Consider the following 18,783-nt stretch of genomic DNA (forward strand, 5'->3'; position numbering starts at 1 on the left):
TCCTCGTATATATAATTGTATAAAAGTCTCGCTTTAAAATAGCACCTGAGCAAAATAGAGGATCAGCCTCTCTGAGAGGACATTTTTGTTTCGGCTATACCTATATATCTTCAGAATACGAATTTTGTTCTTTTTATGAGCCTTTAAGTGCCTAAAATGGCCCAAAATGAGGTTATAGCGCCTGCACCCCATCAAGTTTGAAGTTTGTAATAAAATTTGCTCAAAATGCTAATAAAGCAAATGCAATGCACTAGTTTTCGAGAGGGGCTAGGCCCTATACATAATTATCTTTTATGTATTGTAATACATCATCTGTCATGTATGGCTTTACAAAAATGAAATGTCCATAGGTGCTCTCGTGAGTACGTTGTGAATCATACTTGTTTTTATGAAAACGATGGCCTAAGTAGGGCCTCAATATAAAAATCTGAATAGAAATCAAAAATGAATTGATTGTTCATTTGGTGGTGGCGGAATAATATCAAGGCTGGAACTAGACATTTCTTTTCGTAACACGCATGTGGTGAAATCAGTTGATTTTTTTAGAAAATGTTTTTTTGAAATTCGAAAGGGCGTTGTTCAGGTGCCCGTATCTCTAAAGTTCAACTTGATTGGCTAAGAAAAAAACCACAATTTTTTATTAAATTTCATCGTTTACTCTATTTATTTCTAGTAAATTAAATTACTCTATATGCAAATATTTAGTGGTGTGCCCCCTGTAATGCGCCCAAACGCGCCCAAAGCATGTGTTTTCAGCTCCATTCAGTTGGTGTTTGTTCAGTTAATTAATGAAAATAAATTATATTTATTTTATGAGCTTTTAAACAATAATGATAGCGTTTGTAATTCTGGAGTTAATTACATATTAGTTTATGTTAATAGGGATGCTATTGGTTTTAAAATATATAATTTAAAGAAGAAAATAGGTGTTTTTTACAACTATACTATATAATCTTTTCTCATCAACCGCACTATCAAATATAATTGACGATAAAAATAGAGCAACAAACACAAAAAACTTTCTTTATCTTTCACGCTTCAACAGGAAGGGTCACGTTGTTGTGTGCACTGCACCTATAAGGAACTACCAAGGTACACTACTGAAAAACAAGAATGTCTGCAAACGGATCAGGAGAACCTGAGACGAAGAAGGCAAAGTGCAATGTTCCGTAAGTATTACATTCTGATTCTAACATTCTTGAAACCCTCGGTTGAAACCTTGTTTGCATTTGTCTCATCATCATGTACCAATACCTTGTTATACACTAGTGCCGTACTATTACGCTGACTTTCGTATTCGGCGAGGATGTCGATTTCGACGAGGATGTCGATTTCGACATCCTGGTTTGTTTACAAACAGAGAGGTAGACAAAAGACCGTTCCGCTTGTCCAAACACTCAAGTATCAGAAGGATGGTCCACAATAGCGTGATTCACGTAACATGAATAGGGATTAAAAAGCTGTCACGGACGTAGAACCATGTGCTTCTAGACTATTGTCCAATTTGCCATCAAGATTTCATATGGAAACAGTTCAGACCCAGAACAGGATCATGTCAGAAATTAATATTTTGTTCTGGGTCTGATTATTCGGACTAGTTATACACAATGTACATGGTATATCTGTGTTTACGAATGAAGAGCCAATGGTGGATGTACCAAGTCATCACAAATATCCACCAATGCCAGATTTTGAAATTTACCAAGATGGCGTTCAAAAGCTGCTCGGTGACCTAGATGAAAACAAGGCACCGGGCCCGGATGGTGTCCTGCAAAAAATTTAAAAACATTTGCTAAAGAACTCACACCGGCGCTTACACACATCTTTAAAAAATCAATGTCTACTGGCTCACTGCCCTCTGATTGGCTAACCGCCAATATATCACCTATATTCAAAAAGGGTGATAGAGCAACTGCCTCAAACTACCGCCCAGTGTCTAGGTATCCCAGGTAAACCTATTTGCTAGTCAGCCAAATTCGCCGAATATGTCAATGTATATTTACATAGAAATTTAAATCAACTGGCCGAAGAAGGAAACCTACATAAATATGTTTTCTATACTTCACTTGACCCAAATATATGATTTTTTTATGGTGATAAGACAATCGCACATGGAATTTTAGCGGGATTTTGATAGCAGTTCCATTAAAAAAAGCTGCTATCATAATGAGACTAAGATCTAGAAACACCCCAAAATGCCGTTTTGGGGAATTTTGCTAGCTGAATCTTTTTGATGAAAGTCAATCTTTGACAAGATGTAACTTTGCTACGGAAAGTGCTATGAAAAAAAAGGTTGTCAGTTTTGGCTTTGTTTACTCAAGGGCTTTAATTTGATATATAAAATGATGCAGTTTGATGGCAAATTTGAATTCACCTACATTTTTTGTAGCATACCTACAGTGTCATTAACCCCTATATGTTGCAAGTTACTCGAACACATTATCCACAGCAACATCATAAACCACTTCAATAAGCATCATATTCTAACCAGTAAACAACATGGCTTTCGCCAACACCACTCGTGTGAAAGTCAGTTACTCCTCACAGTCGATGACCTTGCTAAAGCCCTTGATGACCAAATGCCTGTTGCCATGGTCATCATGGACTTTAGCAAGGCCTTCGACACAGTACCACACATGAGATTACTTCACAAACTTCAAAATTATGGCGTTACTGGAAGGACACATACATGGGTGTCAAATTTTCTCACAAGGCGGAAACAGAGAGTTGTCGTGGATGGCGATCATTCACAGTGGGTGTCGGTTAGATCGGGCGTTCCCCAAGGCACCGTCCTCGGACCGTTGTTGTTCTTAGCGTACATGAACGACCTCCCGAATAACATCTCGTCGGAGGTCCGTTTGTTCGCGGACGATTGTGTAATGCATCGGCCCATCCACGACAACTCTGATGTTGAAACCCTCCAGCAAGACCTGGATAGACTGGATGTCTGGCAAAAAACCTGGCAGATGCAGTTTAATGTGCAGAAATGTTTCACCCTAAAAATAACTCATTCTAGGAAAAAACAGACCACCAATACAAACTTGGTCAAAATACTCTTCAAGAAACAGAGACTCATACTTACTTGGGTATTCACCTCACAAAAGACCTAAAATGGGATGATGTAAATCACACCGTTGCAAAAGCAAAAAGAGTGCTTGGAGTAGTATGTAGAAATCTACATCCATGTACAACTTCTCTAAAAGCTCTGGTGCGACCGCACCTTGAATATAGCTGTTGTGTGTGGGATCCTACGACCAAAGAACTCATACAGAAGGTGGAATCAATCCAACGTACATTGTGTAAGGCAGCAAGATTCGCATGTCGAGATTATGGTAGAACAAGTAGCGTCACGGAGAAAAAACACTACAATGGGATACTCTCCAAATGCGTCGGCAGGCAACAAGGTTGACTATGCTACACAAAGTCAACACAGGCCAGGTTGCCATTCCGGCGCAAAAGTTTCTCACACCGGTCGTCCGCCCCACTCGTCATAACAACAGTCAAGCCTACTTAAGACCAAGAGCAAAGAAGAACTGCTATAAAGATTCGTTCTTTCCAAGAACAATTCATGAATGGAACGTATTGCCTGAACAATTAGTAAACATCCCAGTAACATCCACTTTCAAGACACAAGTAACAGACCATCTGAGAAAAGAACAAGAATAAGCAACCTACACGCCTCACAACCCTTTAGCGCTTGACTTCAACCTTGGAAGCGTTGCGAAGTATTCGTCAAAGTCAAAGGTACATGATTCGGCAAGTATATATCAGCAATAGCGAATAAATGGTGGTTTTTTACTCTGTTCAAAACGACACATGTACACCAAATACAGCCCCCGAAATGGTCTACTTTTAGCGTGCCTTAACTCCGAAACAATTTCTTCCGTAATCCAATGGTTCCAACTATGCCTGGTCGAGCACCCTCACAGACCCGAACGTAGCGAGGGTGCTTGGTATGTCCGCCATGTTTCAAATCCATGGATGGCCAGCATAATGGCCCGCAAATTTAAGCTTTATGAGAAGCCTGTTTTAGTTGCCAAAATGAGAACACAGAGTGGCTTATCTTTAACCCACATTCTCAATCTCTCATGCCAGAGGTTTAAATAAAACGATCCCTAACTAATTATCAAAAGATCGTAAATGTAATTTCTTGAAAGCGTGCGGTAAACGATTTGTTTACAAGTAACAATCCTTGTTCCGACACCGATACCGTTCATTCGGCTTCATTCGCAAACCACGTGATCACTCAGGTGAACTAGAATTGGACGATCGATTATGTGAAATTTTATCCAGGTTACCGGGCCATGCTTAATGGCGATACTCGCGTCTTGGAAATATTTTTCAACCACGTTGCAAAATGTTCGGAAATACACCATCAAGGCGACTCGATCGGTAAGCATCATTAAAAATGAGCTAATTTGCATAAATGCTAATTAATTATGCAAATATGCAGATTAGGGGGCGGCTTCGCTATATAATACTTTAGTACATATTAGAAACACTTTGACCAAGTTTCAGGGCAAAATTATGCAAAATAAAAGTACCCTGAACATTTATGCATGGATTTTTAGCAAAATATTGGCAAAAATTATATGTTAATGAGCTTCTCCAGTCATTTTAGCTCATTAACTTTATTGATTATTGATAAAAACAATAAGATACAAAGAAAATATAAATTGATATATTTTGAAAACCGTATGTCCGATTGACTCCAAACAAAAGGCATATTGATCAGTGTACTTTGCTCTACTCAATTAATCTGTTTAAAACATGCTTAGAGCACTTTTATAATGCCTCCATAACCACCTTAACCAACTATATCGCTTTTTAAAAAAGTTTTCAAGCAGTGCACTAACTGCACTTACTCTAAAAATGTTGCTTTATGCCATAAAAGTTCGCCGAATTCCATTAAAATGCAGTTCCAACTTCGCCAAAGTGCAGAATTCAACAGCATTGCAACCACAAGGTCGAGTGAAAAAGCAATGCTTTACTCAATAAAAACTGACATTTCATTTCAAATGAGTTCAAGTTTAGGCCAAATATCATTATATTTATTGAATTACTGGAATATTTTGACTATAAAACATAATTCAATGTCAATAGTCGACAGGTTGGTTTACATTTTTCACATTTTCGGGCGTTTTGAAAGCTTCTATAATGCCATTTCTCGCTTTTCAAAATTTTGGATCTCGTTTTTTACTTCAAAAAATTGCGTAATCAGGATATTCTGATTTCACTTATTTATAATGTGTACGAACGTGCTCCATACAAACTCAAAAGTTTCATGCAAGGTGTTATTGCTGACAATAGAAACATTTTTGCAACGTCATTAAAAACAGGTATGTACTACAGACGTTCTTTCGCTGAAACGTGATACAGGCTAGTAAGGCAGTCTGTTGTCAACCATGCAACAGTCAAGCAAACATTAATGATGATATTCATGCACATTGGTTGCACTGACTTGCATGCAGAGTGAAAGTGAAACCATTGACATTGCACAGTGTAATTTACCCATTATTTATATATTTTTTTAAAGTTTTTTTTTTTTCGGTTTTGTAGTGTCCCTGGACCTAGACCTAAATGTTAGGATCATTCATGGTTGACCTAAAAAAAAAAAAAAAAATTTTTTATGTTTTTTTATTTTTTTTTTAGAGTATGACATGAATACAAAGTATCAATTTTCATATTAAAATACAAAACATCTTGAATTTTTTTTAAAATTTTTTTTTTTTAGGTCAACCATTTGGGGATAGACTGCTGCCCTCAGTCGTCAACCGTCTGGATTGACGACTGAGAAAACTACGTGGAAAAAAAGTGACGGATTTTGCAACAGGATTCCTGTGGCATAGAGCATGCGCAGTTGTGTCTAAATTGACCTTTTGGGGATTTGCCATTTGGTCTAATACCATTTGGTCTAATATCCATTTCGTCTACATCCATTTCGTCTAAACCCATTAGGTCTATATCCACTACGTCCAATAATCATTTGGTCCTATAACCATTTGGTCCAATAACCATTTGGTCCGATAACCATTTAGTATAATAACCATTTAGTCTAAAACCATTTAGTCTAACAAACATTTAGTCTAATACCCATTTGGTCTATAACCAATAGGTCTAATAGCCATTTGGTCTAATACCCATTTAGTCTACAAACCATTTTAGTCTTACAAGCTTTTAGTTTATTAATAAATATACGAAATTGTATTAGACTAAATGGTTATTAGACCATACGAGTATTAGACCTAACGGTTATTAGACCAAACAGTTATTAGACCAAACGGTTATTGAAGAAATATTAGACCAAATGGTTATTAGACTATATGGTTAGTAGACACACCGGTTATTAGACCAAACAATGTTAGACTAAATAGACATTAGACTGTATGATTATTAGACTAAGTGGCAATTAGCCTTTCTGGTACAATTGAATATAGACTAAACGGGAATTAGACCAAATGGTATTAGACCAAATGGCAATAGACCGACCTTTTGACCGAGTTTGTTGTTTTTAGAAGTTCAGAGCGCGATCTTGTCACAGCGGCGCGGCACAACGACGCTGGCACACGGCGCCATAGTCAGTTGCGCTTCTGACGCGCACAACCAAAGTCGCATTGAATAGTTTTCAGAAGTCCGTCATGATATGGACTGAAAGATAATCAGTCCATGGCAATAAAGTGAGAGTGCATACCCTAAGGATTGTAGTAAATAAATTCAGCAACATCAATACGGATGAGACTGCCAAAATGCCTAACATTTAAGTTGTTAAAATTAAATGGCTTTATGTTCCGAGCCATGATAAAATGGTCTAATTTTCAGTCTTTTGAGTGTGCAATTTCATATCTAATGATGCAAGACCCTAGAAAAGTTTTTGATTCCTTATTAATATTGAGTCCCATAGATTAAGAATATATAGTTTAAGGCCATGTGTTTTGAACTGGTACACTGATAGCCTGGAGCCGTGACATTGGCGCGAGATTTTTATACGTTCTTGCCAATTTTAGTTCACATCATGATACCCTATATAGGTAAAATACATATCAAATTAAAGCTATTGATGAGCTCTTTGAATTGGTACCATAGGTTTGCACATACCATGTAAACTGTAAAAAAATGACAGGGTGGAGCCGTGGCTCCCACACGGTGGCTCCCACACGTCAAAATTTAGATGGGATTCTGCTAATTTACCAATAGCTTGTTACCTACCTGAAATGATTTAACTCAGCTAATTTAACTTTCATTTCATCATTGGCATGTGCATTATTAAAGATAACTGTATAATTTAGGCCTATAATCAGTTTATTAAAGTTTAGAGGTTGGGAGTTGATGGAGCCCTGGAGCAGAATTACGACTGTTGCCTTGCAGAAAGGCAAAATGTTCACACCGCAAAATTGGTAAAATCATGTCGTATGTATTCTAGTTGGTGAAATTATTAATTAATACTTTTTATTATATACTTTTGCTTGTCCCTATAGTAAGTTAAAAGCAATTAAGTTTTAGAATTGTTTGGGCTGGAGCCTTATAGTCTATAGGCTTACGTGATATTTTTCAAACTTGTCATTTTTTTGGGTAGATTCTTGGCAACCATGTTTAAACACATCTAGAAACTTCACTGATTAAGAAAAAAATGGGTGCCAGTTTTTCCATTAACATTTAGAGCATCCATTTTGAATTTCAAAATGGCCGCCAATATTTTTGGAAAAATTACCAATTAACCATAACTATTCATCCAAATGTCATACAATATTTATTATTTTTTACATAAACTCACATAAAGGGGTCAATGATTTATTGAAAACAAACTAAGCACACTAAAAACACTCTAAATAGCAAAAATCCAAGATGGCCGCCATATTTCAAGCTTTTGACGTAAAATGCCATAACTCTTGAACCAATGGACATAGGAAAATACTTTTGATGACTAACCATATGTTTTGGCATATGAGGATTCCAAAAATAACAACGTATTTATGATTGGAACACTTTTAGTATATATATTCCAAGTAGAGTTTCTTCTACTGATTCGGAGACGTGCCGCAAAATAAGGCCATGAAATATAATGATAAGGTCTTGAAATATAATGCTGTGTCAGACATAATCCTAGAACAAGGCAAAAGTTCATAGTCAGCAAAAACATATGCATCCAGCGATGCTGAGGTATTCATCAGTGCTCGGGCCCCAGTTCTTTGTGTAGAAATACTCGGAGGCTCGTTTCTGACTAGAGCAGACGAGTCACTTCTGCGTTGTGATGTTTACTGCAGAGCTACCTTCGTGATGATGTACAGGAGAGGTGCGGTGGATGAACATGAACATAACTGGAGACGGATGATAATGCTGACCAAAGTTCAGTAAAAACCTGGTGAAGCTTGACTAGTAGTACATAGCAAATAATAGCTTAAAAGTACTGTAAGTAAAGTAGTGGCGGCTACGTCGGCATGAAAGGTTATATGAGTAAGGTTCCAAGTAAGGTTTCTTCCACTGATATGGAGACATAATCCTTGTCCTTGAACACGGCAAGTCTTCAACAAACACAATTATGATAAAACGATTAGCATCACTAAACTCATTAAGGTCTGAAACTGGGACACGCTTCAAGACAAAAGAACCACAAATAGACTATGTTACTCCACAAAACCATACAGGGCTACCTGGCCCTGCCGGTGGAACACCTACTCAAACCAAGCCTACGTCAATCTCGGCATTCTTACTCTGATTCATACCAGATAATCAAATACTCATATAGATTTCCCCAGAACTGTAATATACTGGAATCACATACCCCAATGAATCATTCAAATACAAGACTCAACCAGCTTCAAAGCAGCTGCGCAAGAATACCTAAGCAAAACTAAAGGAAAACAGCAAGCATCCTTTCATGCGCACACCCATTCCTGCACGTCTTGTTCCACCTAGAGCGTTGTGCAGTATAGTGCTCGGGCCCAGTTCTTTAAAGCAGAAATACTGGAGACTCGTTTCTGACTAGAAAACATTTGCTTGAACATGTTTTCTAACACGAGTACTAAGCTTGGCGTCCAATCTCACCATAAAACTTTACAGTGGAATGATCTACCTCTTGCCGTTAGAATGTCCATCCACCCCGCTTCCAATTTTTAACAAGTATGTTAAAACTCATCTCTTTGTTTAATTGTTTGCTTTCCATTATTATCTTGTTCTTTGAATTGTTTTTTCTTCTTCAAGTTTTGTACGCACTTTGAGCGTCCTGGAAAAAGTGTATTCTTTAAATGCTATGTAATGTATGAATCAGAGGCGTCAACGTTACTGATTAATTGTTCCTAATTGTCATTCTAACAATGATCTTGTAGATCTTCACCAATCAATTGTGGTGTAATGTTCATACAGCTGTCGCCTTCCCCACCACATTTGCAAAGTTTGGTACAGACTATATTGTTTCCTCTGCATGAGCACCTTCTCGAGCACTTCAGTTTCTCTCTGTTACACCTGACGAGCTGAGAAAGAACCATCAGGTTGTCTAGGTTTCGCCACCCCAAGGTCAGGGTTCAATACCATATCCTGGTGCCAGATATTAGCCTGGACATGGGCACGGCGTATATGTTCAACCCATGCTCCCTGGGTCGGTGGCAGTTTGTCAACTCCTTGTTCATCTTTGAGTTGCTCGAACAAAAACAATTTGAGCATCTTTGCCTGCCCAATGTTGGACAGAAAAGAGAGCAAAGAAACTCTTCACATCCACATAGAACTTCATCGGATGGTTCTTCTCCTTTGCCAAGACCAGCTAGTGCTCTTAGAATTGCGGGGCTGCATGGCCTTCAGGAAAGTTGTAAAGCATTCCTTTCTCCCCTTCTCTTGGATATGTCCTGTCGTATCACAGCCTGTGAGAGCATGCCAGTTGATCAAAGCTGCTGATCTCTCTGGGCCAAGCTTGTCATAATAGGCTGCAGGAAGACTTTGCGTTGTCTTTCGTCTGTTCCCAGGATTAGCACCAAATGGTTGCCAAGTAGTGGTGTTCTTCGTAGGGCCAAAAGTAGCACATCTGTGTCTTGTGAATAAATGTGGACATTCATCCCATTGCTTGCAGCTTCTATAGCATAATAAATCATAAGAGTGTCCGCCTCTTCCTGAGTGCTGACACTGGTCATTGTTTCACATTCATAATTCGTCATGACTCCCTTCCGTGTTGCAGTCATAACCTTGACGTAACTGTAGCGGATGAGCTGACGGGAAAGGTAGAGAGTTAGCGAATCCTTTGTGCTGCTGCTGGCGAGAAACATCTTTTTGTCCATGCCATTCTCCTCTGTTGCTAGGATACTCTGTTGAACTTCGTCAGGGATGATCTCCTTTGACATGAGTTTGAACATGCAGCCTTTATATTCTGAGTTCTCGCTACCAGCCTCCGTTTGGAATAAGTTGCAGGGCACTAACACTGCCTTCAGCTGTGCAATGGAGCGTTCTTGGCGATCAATTTTTGACTGAGAGAGATGATGCTGCTGTGGTGGTGCAGTTGTGTTAGTAGTAGCTACAAGTTGTTCGGTCTCATTAGAAAGCCGTGCCAGCTCCGGAGCAGTGAGACAAAACTTCAAGAGCGTTGCTGGAGATGTTGTTATTCCAGAGATCCCTCTTTGGCGTTTTGTTGATTTGTTGAGGTGTTCCATCGCTTGATCAACACCAATTAGTGTGAATGGAATTATGGTTGCTAGTATTTACTGCAAACTCGCCGTCGGTGAAGCTATGCCATAGTTCTGGATCAGATGTTTTTATGGCAGCCATGCGTGCGATGAACTCTGGAATGCTTTGAGCATAATCTAGCCTAGAATAGGCAAAGAAGTTCTTGCAAAGATGCTCCAGTGATGCCAAGTAGAGGTGCCAATTATATACCTTCCCGTATAGCCCTTTGGAACTATAACAGTGTCATTACCTGTCGCATGTACATCCTAGCCCATTTATATTGGGTCTGTCTTACGATTAGCGTCGAACTCTCGTAGCTGTTTCTCAAGATTCAAGGATTCTATCTCCATTAAGAATGCCTGGTGTGCTTCAGCAACGCCTGTTCTATCTCTGCATGCTTCAGTCAGCTGCTTAACGTTGGCTTCCAGGGTGTCACGTACAACGGGGTGATCCTCAAGGAATTCCTCCAACCAGCGATTGAAGAGAACCTGATATGATCGCTCTGTTGTAATGAATGCCATTTAAAATCTGTGATACAGTCACGCTACTCATGCATCGTCAAGACCGCTACCTTCAATTGTCCTTCCCAAGCAGCTAAGTGCACAGATCACTGTGTGGAATGCTCCTGGGCTGAACACCCACTTGTTCTTGAACTCTGGATATAGATACTTGAGTTTCACAACTCTCTTGCATAAATCCATGTCTAAAGTCACAACGATATTACTGCTTGCTCTAGACACAACTGCGTTCAATTTAGTCAGCTGATCCAAGGCAGCAACTAACGTGGGCCATTCGGTAGTAGTCCACAGTATGCCAGCTACAAGATGGGCGTATGTGATGAGATGTACGATGCTTCACAAGTCAATGACCTTGCTTGGATGATAGCTCGTTACTGTAACAGAGGAAACTTCGTCAACAAACATCAACTTACCTGGCGTTGAATCTGAAGTTCCAGATTTGTTCGATTCAAGCACAGATGAATTTGCAGAAACCACCCAAGAACCTGAAGGATTGGTAGCCAATCAACGCATTGAAATGCAACAAGTGCATTTGTGGTCAGCTTATAACTCGCTCCTACACACCTCAGATGATGCGGATGCCTTGCCAGTAATCCCCAAATGCCAAAACATATGGTTAGTCATTAAAATCATCTTCATATGTCCGTTGGTTCAAAAGTTATGGCGTTTTTACGTAAAAAGCATAAAATATGGCGGCCATCTTGGATTTTTTGCTAATGTAGAGTATTTCTAGGGGTATTGTTTTGTTTCCAATGAACCGTTGACCCATTTATATGAATTTAGATTGAATATAGTCAATATTGTATGACATTTGAATGAATAGTTATGGTTAATTTGTAATTTTCCAAAAAATTAGCGGCCATTTTGAAATTCAAAATGGCGGCTCTAAATGTTAATGGAAAAACTGGCACCCACTTTATTCTTAATCAGTGATGTTTCTAGATGTGTTTAAACATGGTTGCCAAGAATCTACCCAAAAATTTGCTTTCTTTGCACAAGCCAACAGACTATTAAATGCGAAGAAAAAGAAGGACAAAAGTGCTGAGCAAAATTTGCAATAAAAAATCAAATCTGAACTGAACACTCTGGTAATTATTTTGGCAAAAATCACAACAGAGTGAATGTGACACTGACCTAGGCCTAGTTTACCATGTGTAAGATCAATAATGCCACCATCACAGGCTATGTGGAACCCTTTTGTTCCATCATATTTGGAACAGATACTGAAGAATTTGATGATGACAATATGGGCATTTCTGAGGAATTGATAAAGAGACAATGATGCGCTTACAAACTTAATTTGGAAAGACTCTGTTGTAGCACTAACGCCATCATCAGATAGTAACAGAGAATATTTTCTCTTTCATGTTACATCTGATGGTGTCATCACTCATCAAACTAACTGAAACTATCCATGTTTCAGAATATGGACACACCTAATTTCCCAGTGCAAAAGTTATTGAAGGCTATGGGCTCTATACTAAAACCACCAGAGAAGATTGCTTTTATAAGAAACTTATGAAGGAAACCATAGTGCCCAAGGAAAGTGTTCTTTATGTAGGTGTGGATTTACAAAACAGAGGAAATTCACCAGAGTTGTACCTTCTGAAGTCCGTAGATGAATGCAAGATCATGTGTTCCATTTCCGTGTAACATACCGGTACTAGATTCTCTCTTTAAACTGCCCCATTATTACAAAAGATTGTTAAATTTTCCTTTATCAATCAGTTAGAAAACATTGTACATGTGTTTTTGTGCAAAATTGTGTCTTGTAACATAAATTGTAATTATTTGTACATGCATTATCAATATCATTAAGAGTTTGAAAAAAATTTGTACATTTTTATGCGTTCCGACAAAATGTTCGCGCCATGGAAAATCTATAGCAGGTAGCATAGTAAAAGTACACATTTTCTGAAAGCTCTAGCTCTATAGAGCTCAAATATAATGTTCTTTTTGATGTGGGGTATAAGATCAACAAAAAAATATCACACAAAATTCAGAAAAATTTTCATAAAAAATCTCACTTTCTTCTTGCAATATCTCCCTAACCATTAGCCCCCATAAAAACAATGTCATTTTTGGATTCCTTGTGAAATTTCCTTGCAGAATATGTATACTTTTCCTGTAGTAGCATACACAACCACTGAAATAATTAGTTTCAAATGAAAATTGGCGTATTTCTCGGAACAGAAAAAGTGAACTTTTCATGTCACGCGAAAATCTACCAGTTCAAAACGCGTGGCCTTAAACAAATCTACCACCTATCCCACATTGCATTTCCCCCCCCCTTGAAAATGGTTCATTTTTGGTCAAAAATGGGCTGGAGCGATATTGGGTGTAATTTTAGCAAGATTTTTGATGCGATCGCCTATCATGATCAGCTGTGTTTACTTCCATTGCTTTACACGGTGTCATGCTTCAGCGAATCCGACTAGATTTTGAATGCAATGGTCTCTAGCTTAGAATGTGCTCTATCGGTGAGCAAATTCTTGGCTAGACTTCTCAAGCAAAACTGGGGGGCCCTGAAATTTTTGAGACCTGAAAAGGGGGGCCCCAAAAATTTTTGCAATTAATTTTTTTGCATCAGCCCCCCCTAACAAGTGTTTGTGAACGGTCCCTTCTTGTTTATATTGTATACAGTACTGTACACAGATAGATGAATTGATAGAAAGTTCATACATACGCGCTATATAACAGCAATAGGCGGGCATAAAGAATTATGCCTGGCTTTCTGGTCGTAAACAAGCCCGGGGGGCCACTCATGATGAAAGTTGTAAGCATCAGCATGTAGCGTTGGGCGATATCGCGCCCTGCGATATATCGCGATATTAAATCCTTATCACGATGACGATATGTAGAAAAAGTGACAGGCGATATACTTATACTTGGGTCTCCCATCCCGCTTCTGTCCACAGCCGACTTAATTTTCAATGCGTATGAGGGCAGCAGTCTAATTGTCTCCCATCCCGCTTCTGTCCACAGCCAGCCAACTGTTCATGCACAATATAAATGTTTTGTAGGACTGTATTGGCTAGAAATTTCTTCTTTGATTTTAAGCGATTATTACTTCGAAATGAAATTTTGAGAGGAAAGTCCACAATTCTATCAACCCACATTAGAGTCCGAAGTTTTCCGTTTTACGGAAAACAGAAAAAAATCAGGGAATCGGAGGTACAACACGGAAAATTACATTTTTGTATGATGTGACAAAATTTGTTTAAAAAGATAAGAGAAATAAATGTTAAAAACAATCATGAGTTCTGTGTGTACATTTTTATTATAAATATATTGTTTAATAATACCGAAATAAAGGTATATAGGCATGAACCCACTATATCCCTCCAAACATCGTAATAGGCGGCCTATTATTGTGAGAATATTCCAATCAGAGCATATCGCGATATTGGACACTTTTAATGACATTAATATCTTTGTGTATACATTTTAAGCTTTATTCATGACACAGATTTACAAATTCTACAACACGGATTACAACACGGAAAATGGATTTTAGAAAACGGTAAACTTCGGACTCTACATGAACGGCAAGGCAGCACTCTGATTGGAACTGACTGCGAGATCCTTGACATCACCTGCGTCTGCCCCACAATTCAAATGCCGTAATAAGCGGATAATTGAATATATGAATTTTTGCCTCCACTGTGGATCAAACCAGGGACCTTTTGTACCAGAGTCCAAGACCTTTAAACCACTCTACATGCCAGTCTCACATGTGTGTCCTTGTTTGCAAGTGTTTACAAATGCACACATATGTACACACATAACAAACAAGGATAAAAAGAAACATAATTGCTGATGATCATAACAAGATAAAAAATTGGAGATCTCTTTTTGTATGAAGATTTATACATTTCAAAACATTACATCCAGTAGCGTAGCCAGGGGGGGGCAGAGTGCCCCCTGACAAAAAATGAAAGAAAAAAGTGCCCCTCTGACAAAAAATGAAAGAGAAAATCAGGAGGGCAAAGGAAAAGAAAAAGGGCACAGAGCCCCTTTTCTAGCAAAATTCAGGGCCAAAATAGTATAAAAGACAAAAATTTTCAGGCTCTGCCACACATTGTAACAATAAAGCCCCGCTTAGCGGATAATAGGCGAAAATAGTGTAAAATACCTTTTTTTTTTTTCAAGCTTCTGCCACATCATCATCCAATTACGGCCTTTTCGGAAGCTCGTAGATATACAGTCTCTATGTATTGTATGATACAACTGCAATTTTTTTTCTGGGCCCCGAAATTTTATTTTGCCCCCCCTGACCCAGAAAGCTGGCTACGCCCCTGATTACATCTTTCAAAATCATGTCTCTCCCTCCCTCCTCTGATCAAAGTTACTAGAGGGGGTAGTTCTGTTTGCCTGTACTATATAATATTACCAGGTGCTGGTTCAATCAAAGGTCAATCCAGCTCCCATGTATAATGCATGTTCATACTGGTATCATCAACAGCTGTGCTATGCATAATGCTTCTAGGCATCAGTAAGAGTTGCCGATTGTCAATGATTGTATAGTCTTGGTACAGCTTGTGCACTTATAAGTGGCACTGAATTGAAATCAAAATGCCAGCCAGGTATGTATGTTGCATGAATTTCAATCTAGGAACCGTCGGAATTAACTTAAATTGTACTTGTTGATACATGGTACTTTGAAGTACTGGCTCTGTATGATACAATTTAAAGCCCCATTCTGTGAAGTACAAGTTCAACAGACAACTTGTGTATAGAACGGATCCAGAACTTGATAGTATACGTAGCATTAAATTGGTATGTGATTATATGTACCTGATGGGATTGTATTGTACCTGGGATTGTACCGTTATGATTAAATTTCATAAAATGTAGCAATTAAGGTTGACAGCTACAACAAACAGCGTGCCAAAAAATTGCTTGTCCCTCCTCTTGGCATGCCAAAAATTGCCTGTCTTGGTCTGCTCAAAAAACTTCGCTCCACCCCCTCACCCTTGCAAATGCCAATGGAAAATTTTGCATACTGGTATTTAAACGTTTAATACTGCTGTGTTTTACTGCCTTTTTAGAGCATATTTTATTTAAACAGTGTCAATATATGTGCCAAAAGCGTGCTTGACCTTCCTCCTTTTCTTTTAAGTGTTAAAATTGCTTGCCCCCTTTTTGGCTTGTCAAAAAATTCTTACTTTCAGCCCCCCCCATTTTACCCTCCACCAGGGCTCATAATTATTGAACAGCCACTAAGCCGGTCGGGGCTAAGGCGAGAGTGCTATAACAAGTTACACCAGCTATATAAACCATGTTGCGCAATGCGCACATTTGCAAATTTTTATGTCATAAACGTAATCGTAGCCACACATGAAAACTGAGACGAAAATACCAAAGGTATTTTCGTCTCAGCATGAAAAAGAGTAAAACACATACTTTTAAAACAGTGGCGTGTAATATCACTCCCCAACGGATTTAGACAGTAACATTTTGCTTGATATTCAATAAATACACTTTGGAATTCTAATAAATAAATTAAGTCAATCTTGGCCAGCCCCCCTGCCTGTACATGGTGTTGTATGCGAAGTACGCCCTCAGTTTGATGTTGCATGTATCTTAATCATATCAAGGTGTGATATCTAGGTATTAATCAACATGATCAGTGCACATGTTTTGCAGGTGACCTGCTGTATGTCCATGATAAACAAATAAAGCATTTATCTGATAGCTGATTGAGTCCATTTGTCTTGTTGCACTGGAAAGAACTGGGTGTAGTTGTGCATTAGCTCTTATTAGAAGCATTGATTTTGTTGGAACTAGGAAACTATATAACACATAATTCAGCCATGCTCATCAAAAGGTATGTCAAATTATAATTGATAAGTGAAATATGGTTTCAATAGGTAGATGCAGATAATAATTGTATTTTCCGTTGGTGGCAACATATGCCAGTGCCAGCCACATGATCAAAATTGGTCGAGTAATTAATACTGTGAAATGTGATACACTGTATTCTAAGCTGTTGCGATGTGAAAAAAACGTTGATCATTGACATCAAAATAAAAACATTCAAAACATTGACCATTTTTGTGACAAAATGTTGGTTAGCTAGCTAAGACAATTGTTAGTATATGGTTACGGCCCGGGGGGGGGGGGTACTCAGTACAAATGACCATACGGGGACGTGCCGCAAACATGGGTAGCATTTTCAGCCTTCTGGTATATCATTGACCCTTTTTCAAAGCCTATTTTGGTATATGAATGGGTCCTTTTTTCAAAATTTCTCAATTTTTTCGGACAACAGCCCAATTTTTCCGTAATCGAGCCAAAATTTTCCAAATTTTCCCAAAATTTTGGGAAAATTTGTAAAAACTCGACAATTTTGGTTAAATTTGGCGAAAATTTTGACTTTTGGTATATAAATGGGTCCAAATTTTTTGATAAATTGGTATATTTATGGGTCCACTTCCAAAATCTCAGCGGCACGTCCCTACCAAAACCAAACTTGAGTACCCCCCCCCCCGGGGTTACGGTATAGACAAATCCGACGAGCCACATTCCTACACCTCACTGGGGGCCATTTATCCATTTTATGCGACACCAGTATCATAGGCGTGCAGCGTTTAGCGCTCCCGTGACGCGGCGCAAGTGCTACGCGCTCTGATGCGATAGTGGGCGTCTTGGACCGCAATCCAAACGAACTATAATCTAGTTTGACGCGGATGGCCCCAGCTATGGCCGACTTAATCCTGATTATCACTTGGCTTGTTGGATTCGTCTATACATGTATACCAAGACATACATTGTAGTTCAGAAACCCGATGTGTCATCATCATCACCAGTGTTCGAAATATGCCTCAAAAAGTTACAGGCCAGCCGGGCTTGACCTTAAAAAGTTACCGCCCAGCCGGGTCGGCAACTAGATGCCAGTCAGAAAAGTTACCGGCCAGGCCAAAAAGTTACAGGCCAATGGCCGGCTGACCGGCCCTATTTCGAACGCTGATCATCACATAGTATGTTTAACCCCATGAGAACTACCTGCTGATTGGTCAGAATGGATGTTGTTTCAATTTATTGAACCTATCAGTGATCTTGTAAGAATAATGCCATCATTTAAAATGAATGAGGTGAAATATTTTCAAAACTGTATTCTTATTGGCTATTCAACTGAATATCTCTTGTCATCAACCAATCAAAGTTGTTGTTAGAAAGGCAGTAGTGCTCAGGGGGTTAAATTTAATATGTCACATTGCAGTAAACTAACTTTGCTACTTTGTTTCTTTCTATATATTTTTCCATCTGCAGGGAAGGTGTATTACTGGGCATTGGAAACCCTCTGCTGGACATCAGCGCAACAGTAGATGAAGCTTTCCTCAAAAAGTAAGTTGCTTATTCCAAGAATCACCAGTGTTTGCAGATGGTCCGTAAAGTTAACATCAGGTGATCACTAAAATTGTTGTAAAATGTGTATTCATTTGTGATGCAGTACTTCAAAATGGGGGACTTTGCAGGTGAAGTTAATTTTGAGTTTGGTATTTCTGCTTTAAAAGCATTATAATTGCAAGCTTAAAATGACGCTTCAGTTGCTCAAATTGATCAAATATTCATATTTTATAGGTGGAAAAAGCATCCCAAATTCTAATTATTTTCT

At 38.6% G+C, this 18,783-nt stretch overlaps 1 protein-coding gene across 3 annotated transcripts in view; it reads left to right on the plus strand.

Moving 5' to 3' along the window:
* Positions 1–1,017: 1,017 nt before the first annotated feature.
* LOC140171850 (uncharacterized) overlaps positions 1,018–18,783 on the plus strand; it is a 37,957-nt gene continuing 20,191 nt past the window's right edge. For 2 of the 3 annotated variants that reach the window (XM_072195178.1, XM_072195179.1), the window contains exons 1-2: positions 1,018–1,169; positions 18,438–18,512. In XM_072195178.1, coding sequence (XP_072051279.1) covers positions 1,114–1,169; positions 18,438–18,512 — 131 coding nt within the window. In that variant the 5' untranslated portion in view covers positions 1,018–1,113. Of the gene's footprint in view, positions 1,170–15,612; positions 15,749–18,437; positions 18,513–18,783 lie in introns of those variants that run through there. The other variant, XM_072195180.1, reaches the window with a different exon arrangement.

Source organism: Amphiura filiformis, chromosome 15 (genome assembly GCF_039555335.1).
Source record: "Amphiura filiformis chromosome 15, Afil_fr2py, whole genome shotgun sequence".
In the NCBI taxonomy this organism is placed as follows: domain Eukaryota; kingdom Metazoa; phylum Echinodermata; class Ophiuroidea; order Amphilepidida; family Amphiuridae; genus Amphiura; species Amphiura filiformis.